At 49.4% G+C, this 8,139-nt stretch overlaps 2 protein-coding genes across 2 annotated transcripts; both read left to right on the forward strand.

Annotated features, from left to right (window-relative positions):
• Positions 1 to 368: 368 nt before the first annotated feature.
• On the forward strand, positions 369 to 2,625 carry LOC129533214 (ubiquitin carboxyl-terminal hydrolase 17-like protein 22). Its single transcript, XM_055385481.2, has one exon. The coding sequence runs from the start codon at positions 384 to 386 to the stop codon at positions 1,974 to 1,976; it is 1,593 nt and encodes a 530-aa protein (XP_055241456.1). The 5' UTR covers positions 369 to 383; the 3' UTR covers positions 1,977 to 2,625.
• Positions 2,626 to 5,111: 2,486 nt separating this feature from the next.
• Positions 5,112 to 7,322, forward strand: LOC129533206 (ubiquitin carboxyl-terminal hydrolase 17-like protein 22). The gene has a single exon (XM_055385472.2). The coding sequence runs from the start codon at positions 5,127 to 5,129 to the stop codon at positions 6,717 to 6,719; it is 1,593 nt and encodes a 530-aa protein (XP_055241447.1). The 5' UTR covers positions 5,112 to 5,126; the 3' UTR covers positions 6,720 to 7,322.
• The last annotated feature ends 817 nt before the right edge of the window (positions 7,323 to 8,139 follow it).

Genomic DNA, 8,139 nt, shown 5'->3' on the forward strand with positions numbered 1-8,139 from the left:
CTTCCCTGACATTGTTTTACCGAAAATAAGGCAACTGCGCGGCCACTGTCCCAACCCGGTTACATTCATATTACATGTGTCTATCAGCCTGAGGAGTAATTTGATTCAGGTGTTCTAGAAGTCATGATGTGGGCTGTCTGTGGAATTCCCGCCGATGCAAGGGGACACACCCTGTGACTCATTCCTTAATTGAGTGCTGATATTTGATTGGTTTATCGCGCACCTGATGGGTGGGTGGGGTGTTGGCGGTTGGTGGGGGTGAGTTATATAAGGGCTGATGCGGCCAGAGAGCTCGTCATTTGAAGACTCTCTCGGAAGAGATAGCGTCTTTCTGCAACCTGCGGTCCCAGCAGAAAAACCTTGTGATCCTTGTTCCAGGCGACATGGAGGACGACTCACTCTACTTGGGAGGTGAGTGGCAGTTCAACCACTTTTCGAAACTCACATCTTCTCGGCCAGATGCCGCTTTTGCTGAAATCCAGCGGACTTCTCTCTCTGAGAAGTCACCACTCTCATCTGAGACCCGTGTCGACCTCTGTGATGATTTGGCTCCTGTGGCAAGACAGCTTGCTCCCAGAGAGAAGCTTCCTCTGAGTAGCAGGAGACCTGCTGCGGTGGGGGCTGGGCTCCAGAATATGGGAAATACCTGCTACGTGAACGCTTCCCTGCAGTGCCTGACATACACACCACCCCTTGCCAACTACATGCTGTCCCGGGAGCACTCTCAAACGTGTCATCGTCACAAGGGCTGCATGCTCTGTACTATGCAAGCTCACGTCACACGGGCCCTCTACCGTCCTGGCCATGTCATCCAGCCCTCACAGGCATTGGCTGCGGGCTTCCATAGAGGCAAGCAAGAAGATGCCCACGAATTTCTCATGTTCGCTGTGGATGCCATGAAAAAGGCATGCCTTCCCGGGCACAAGCAGGTAGATCATCACTCCAACGACACCACCCTCATCCACCAAATATTTGGAGGCTACTGGAGATCTCAAATCAAGTGTCTCCACTGCCACGGCATTTCAGACACCTTTGACCCTTACCTGGACATCGCCCTGGATATCCAGGCAGCTCAGAGTGTCAAGCAAGCTTTGGAACAGTTGGTGAAGCCCGAAGAACTCAATGGAGAGAATGCCTATCAGTGTGGTCTTTGTCTCCAGAAGGCGCCTGCCTCCAAGACGTTAACTTTACACACTTCTGCCAAGGTCCTCATTCTTGTATTGAAGAGATTCTCCGATGTCACAGGCAACAAACTTGCCAAGAATGTGCAATATCCTGAGTGCCTTGACATGCAGCCATACATGTCTCAGCAGAACACAGGACCTCTTGTCTATGTCCTCTATGCTGTGCTGGTCCACGCTGGGTGGAGTTGTCACAGCGGACATTACTTGTCTTATGTCAAAGCTCAAGAAGGCCAGTGGTATAAAATGGATGATGCCGAGGTCACTGCCTCTGGCATCACCTCTGTCCTGAGTCAACAGGCCTATGTCCTCTTTTACATCCAGAAGAGTGAATGGGAAAGACACAGTGAGAGTGTGTCAAGAGGCAGGGAAACAAGAGCCCTTGGCGCTGAAGACACAGACAGGCGAGCAACGCAAGGAGAGCTCAAGAGAGACCACCCCTGCCTCCAGGTACCCGAGTTGGACGAGCACTTGGTGGAAAGAGCCACTCAGGAAAGCACCTTAGACCACTGGAAATTCCTCCAAGAGCAAAACAAAACGAAGCCTGAGTTCAACGTCAGAAAAGTCGAAGGTACCCTGCCTCCCAACGTACTTGTGATTCATCAATCAAAATACAAGTGTGGGATGAAAAACCATCATCCTGAACAGCAAAGCTCCCTGCTGAACCCCTCTTCCACGACCCCGACAGATCAGGAGTCCATGAACACTGGCACACTCGCTTCTCTGCAAGGGAGGACCAGGAGATCCAAAGGGAAGAACAAACACAGCAAGAGGGCTCTGCTTGTGTGCCAGTGATCTCAGTGGAAGTGCCGACCCACACGTAGGGGTGCACACACACACACACACACACACACACACACACACACACACACAAGCGCGCACAGAAACACACACACACCCACACAAACACGAACACCGTCAATCCTACGTAAAGTAATGAGGAGCCCAAGTTTCTGTCTCTACAACAGGGACAACTGCATAGTGATGGCTGCGTCTCAGGATGAGCCCACACATGGGAAACATCAAGTTTCGGGGTCGTGAGTCTTCCGAACCTCTGGAGGGACTGTCTGTGTGTTTGCGTTCGTGGTAGATGACATTCAGTGTGTATTTCTGAACATGACCTCCTGACGTGTAGGTTTGCGTGTGAGGTTATTGCAGGGGACAGGGTTTACTATTTTCTCTTGGGGTGTGTTTCATTCGTCAGTTGGTGGTCGGCAAGAGAAGGTGAAATTTTTCTCATGTGGGACATGCGTGGATCATTCTCGCCACCTTGAATAGTGGAAACTGGAATTCAGTTGGAAGATGGGAACGGTGCTCTTCTTTCTTACCCTGGCTCACCCATTTTATTTTGGTTTCTGAATGGACCTCGGGTGCCCTGGGACTTGTGCTCTTGCTGGAACCCACATAACGCCGGAAGCAGACAGACCGACTTGCCTGTTTCACGGTGTCCACTTCCAACGAGTCGAAACGGAAAATTTTCCCACTGGCACGGAAGTCATTTGGAACTAAGTCGTATTGATACTAAAGGAAATCAAACACCGGAATGTGTGTATTCAACTAAAATACATTCAGAAAGGCTTGAAATAAATCTCATTTGGTGTGTTTACAAATGGCATTTGGGGAGATTCCGGGTCATTCGTCCAGCTGCGAAAGCTGCATCTCTGAAGCACAGTCCCTGTCCTGCAATCAGACTTATTTATCCGACGTGGTGTTTCTGTGGAAATTATTGTGGGAAATGGCCCCTTCCTTTTCTGTATTTGCTGAATAGATTTCATGGTCCCTTTCTTGGTAGGTGCAGTGATCAAAGTTGACCAACCCCTGAGGAAAGCTGTCCAGGGCACAACTCAGGGCTCCGTAGAGCCACAGAATCTTGGGCACAACCCTGCTCAAGCACCCAAATGTGAATTCGAACAGGGTCTCTGTGTGACGTGTGTGAAAACTACAGTGTGATGAGCATGACTCGCAGACAGGTTCTCGATTAGGCTCCCCTCAAAATCAGTTATGAGCATTAAAGGACAGCGATGCCCAGGTCCCGGCTCCAGGAATCAGACCCTCCAGCGTCTGGTGTGAAGCCACGGCATCTGGATTGCTCATGCTTCTGGAGATCATTCTCCTGAATATGGTGGCTCCTTTCTCCCTGTGGAGCACCTTTCTAAGCAGTGCCCTTTCTTCACCCAGGTCACTTTACGTCAGGCACAGAAAGCCTTCTGGTGGAGCACACCTGGCTTATGAAAAGACAAGGGAAAGAAACGGGGCCAAAGGTCACAGTCCTCTCATTCCACCATCCTCCTTAAAAGCATCCTAATTTCATGGGCCCTGAGGCCACGGCTGTCTCTTTACACCTCGAGGCTTTGGCGCCGGGCCTCAATTCTGCCCTGTTGCTTACTGTCTAAGACACTTTGGGAAAGTCCCTAGAGCCAGGGTCTTCAATCCTGGTAAGCCAGAGAGCCTGGAGACACACCCAAATTATGTCCCTCTTAGTTCAGGGAACATGTCCATTTTCGTCAGCATTAAAATTTTGGCACCAAATGTGCTAACTGCAATTCCACCATACAACGCGTAACTGGAAATGGAGGCGACATCTCAGATCCTGAACAATTGATGCGAGAATCCAGGAGACACACGGCTTATTTTTGCCTTTTCCCACTGAAACAAGGGCCAGTATTAACAATGTTATGCTATCCTCGGTTTCACTCCCTGCTTTTAAATCTCTCCGATGTTTTCTTCTTGAGACAGGGCCTCACTCCCGTCACCAGGGCTTTTCTACAGTGCAATTTTCGGTGTTTGCTTTTGTCAGATTTAGAACTTTTCATTTCATCTCTATCAAATGTTGATCCATTATCACATACGTATGAAAATATTATCACCCATGCTGTGAGATACGATGATTTATTTTCCTCTATTCTTTAGGAAACCAAAGGTTATAGTTGGGATACGTTCTGATTTCTCAAGTTTTTAGTTTCATGTTTTCTTAAACTGCCGTCGCACGGCCGAAACCACTCCCTACACAATGTCATGACCATCTATGTCTCTTTTCTGGCCAACATAAATTTGCGGAATGTCATCAATCAGTCTCTCGGTGATTGCATGATTTCCCCAAAGTCCTTCACACTCTACATTGAGCACTGAGTATCTCTTCAAACTTCAGTGCACGTTTCTACCACTTGATGCTTTATTATTTGGCAATCTAGCTTCCACAAGAGCATTTCATGCAAAGACTTCTCTTGTTCTCCACTGGCAGGTAATTTCACTCGGATATAGAATCAATAGGCTGAACGTGGAAAGGTGATCGCTGGAAGGTCTGATTGATTCCACGGATCTCTCCTTTCTTATTAAGGAAACAAATACACTCTGCTAATTACTATACTTCATTGACTCTTCTCAGGTCAGAAAGCGCACTTCCGACTTCCTGTCCTTCCGTCGCTGAGAGGACGATGGTATCTGCCAAAAGCACATACTTGGAAGTACATCCCGGCACAAACACACACACACGCACACACACGCGCACACACACACACATACACACACACACACACACACACGGTTTCATAGGTAAAGATTTCTTCCCTGACATTGTTTTACCGAAAATAAGGCAACTGCGCGGCCACTGTCCCAACCCGGTTACATTCATATTACATGTGTCTATCAGCCTGAGGAGTAATTTGATTCAGGTGTTCTAGAAGTCATGATGTGGGCTGTCTGTGGAATTCCCGCCGATGCAAGGGGACACACCCTGTGACTCATTCCTTAATTGAGTGCTGATATTTGATTGGTTTATCGCGCACCTGATGGGTGGGTGGGGTGTTGGCGGTTGGTGGGGGTGAGTTATATAAGGGCTGATGCGGCCAGAGAGCTCGTCATTTGAAGACTCTCTCGGAAGAGATAGCGTCTTTCTGCAACCTGCGGTCCCAGCAGAAAAACCTTGTGATCCTTGTTCCAGGCGACATGGAGGACGACTCACTCTACTTGGGAGGTGAGTGGCAGTTCAACCACTTTTCGAAACTCACATCTTCTCGGCCAGATGCCGCTTTTGCTGAAATCCAGCGGACTTCTCTCTCTGAGAAGTCACCACTCTCATCTGAGACCCGTGTCGACCTCTGTGATGATTTGGCTCCTGTGGCAAGACAGCTTGCTCCCAGAGAGAAGCTTCCTCTGAGTAGCAGGAGACCTGCTGCGGTGGGGGCTGGGCTCCAGAATATGGGAAATACCTGCTACGTGAACGCTTCCCTGCAGTGCCTGACATACACACCACCCCTTGCCAACTACATGCTGTCCCGGGAGCACTCTCAAACGTGTCATCGTCACAAGGGCTGCATGCTCTGTACTATGCAAGCTCACGTCACACGGGCCCTCTACCGTCCTGGCCATGTCATCCAGCCCTCACAGGCATTGGCTGCGGGCTTCCATAGAGGCAAGCAAGAAGATGCCCACGAATTTCTCATGTTCGCTGTGGATGCCATGAAAAAGGCATGCCTTCCCGGGCACAAGCAGGTAGATCATCACTCCAACGACACCACCCTCATCCACCAAATATTTGGAGGCTACTGGAGATCTCAAATCAAGTGTCTCCACTGCCACGGCATTTCAGACACCTTTGACCCTTACCTGGACATCGCCCTGGATATCCAGGCAGCTCAGAGTGTCAAGCAAGCTTTGGAACAGTTGGTGAAGCCCGAAGAACTCAATGGAGAGAATGCCTATCAGTGTGGTCTTTGTCTCCAGAAGGCGCCTGCCTCCAAGACGTTAACTTTACACACTTCTGCCAAGGTCCTCATTCTTGTATTGAAGAGATTCTCCGATGTCACAGGCAACAAACTTGCCAAGAATGTGCAATATCCTGAGTGCCTTGACATGCAGCCATACATGTCTCAGCAGAACACAGGACCTCTTGTCTATGTCCTCTATGCTGTGCTGGTCCACGCTGGGTGGAGTTGTCACAGCGGACATTACTTGTCTTATGTCAAAGCTCAAGAAGGCCAGTGGTATAAAATGGATGATGCCGAGGTCACTGCCTCTGGCATCACCTCTGTCCTGAGTCAACAGGCCTATGTCCTCTTTTACATCCAGAAGAGTGAATGGGAAAGACACAGTGAGAGTGTGTCAAGAGGCAGGGAAACAAGAGCCCTTGGCGCTGAAGACACAGACAGGCGAGCAACGCAAGGAGAGCTCAAGAGAGACCACCCCTGCCTCCAGGTACCCGAGTTGGACGAGCACTTGGTGGAAAGAGCCACTCAGGAAAGCACCTTAGACCACTGGAAATTCCTCCAAGAGCAAAACAAAACGAAGCCTGAGTTCAACGTCAGAAAAGTCGAAGGTACCCTGCCTCCCAACGTACTTGTGATTCATCAATCAAAATACAAGTGTGGGATGAAAAACCATCATCCTGAACAGCAAAGCTCCCTGCTGAACCCCTCTTCCACGACCCCGACAGATCAGGAGTCCATGAACACTGGCACACTCGCTTCTCTGCAAGGGAGGACCAGGAGATCCAAAGGGAAGAACAAACACAGCAAGAGGGCTCTGCTTGTGTGCCAGTGATCTCAGTGGAAGTGCCGACCCACACGTAGGGGTGCACACACACACACACACACACACACACACACACACACAAGCGCGCACAGAAACACACACACACCCACACAAACACGAACACCGTCAATCCTACGTAAAGTAATGAGGAGCCCAAGTTTCTGTCTCTACAACAGGGACAACTGCATAGTGATGGCTGCGTCTCAGGATGAGCCCACACATGGGAAACATCAAGTTTCGGGGTCGTGAGTCTTCCGAACCTCTGGAGGGACTGTCTGTGTGTTTGCGTTCGTGGTAGATGACATTCAGTGTGTATTTCTGAACATGACCTCCTGACGTGTAGGTTTGCGTGTGAGGTTATTGCAGGGGACAGGGTTTACTATTTTCTCTTGGGGTGTGTTTCATTCGTCAGTTGGTGGTCGGCAAGAGAAGGTGAAATTTTTCTCATGTGGGACATCCGTGGATCATTCTCGCCACCTTGAATAGTGGAAACTGGAATTCAGTTGGAAGATGGGAACGGTGCTCTTCTTTCTTACCCTGGCTCACCCATTTTATTTTGGTTTCTGAATGGACCTCGGGTGCCCTGGGACTTGTGCTCTTGCTGGAACCCACATAACGCCGGAAGCAGACAGACCGACTTGCCTGTTTCACGGTGTCCACTTCCAATGAGTCGAAACGGAAAATTTTCCCACTGGCACGGAAGTCATTTGGAACTAAGTCGTATTGATACTAAAGGAAATCAAACACCGGAATGTGTGTATTCAACTAAAATACATTCAGAAAGGCTTGAAATAAATCTCATTTGGTGTGTTTACAAATGGCATTTGGGGAGATTCCGGGTCATTCGTCCAGCTGCGAAAGCTGCATCTCTGAAGCACAGTCCCTGTCCTGCAATCAGACTTATTTATCCGACGTGGTGTTTCTGTGGAAATTATTGTGGGAAATGGCCCCTTCCTTTTCTGTATTTGCTGAATAGATTTCATGGTCCCTTTCTTGGTAGGTGCAGTGATCAAAGTTGACCAACCCCTGAGGAAAGCTGTCCAGGGCACAACTCAGGGCTCCGTAGAGCCACAGAATCTTGGGCACAACCCTGCTCAAGCACCCAAATGTGAATTCGAACAGGGTCTCTGTGTGACGTGTGTGAAAACTACAGTGTGATGAGCATGACTCGCAGACAGGTTCTCGATTAGGCTCCCCTCAAAATCAGTTATGAGCATTAAAGGACAGCGATGCCCAGGTCCCGGCTCCAGGAATCAGACCCTCCAGCGTCTGGTGTGAAGCCACGGCATCTGGATTGCTCATGCTTCTGGAGATCATTCTCCTGAATATGGTGGCTCCTTTCTCCCTGTGGAGCACCTTTCTAAGCAGTGCCCTTTCTTCACCCAGGACACTTTACGTCAGGCACAGAAAGCCTTCTGCTGGAGCACAC

The sequence above is a fragment of the Gorilla gorilla genome, chromosome 3, assembly GCF_029281585.2.
Source record: "Gorilla gorilla gorilla isolate KB3781 chromosome 3, NHGRI_mGorGor1-v2.1_pri, whole genome shotgun sequence".
NCBI lineage: Eukaryota > Metazoa > Chordata > Mammalia > Primates > Hominidae > Gorilla > Gorilla gorilla.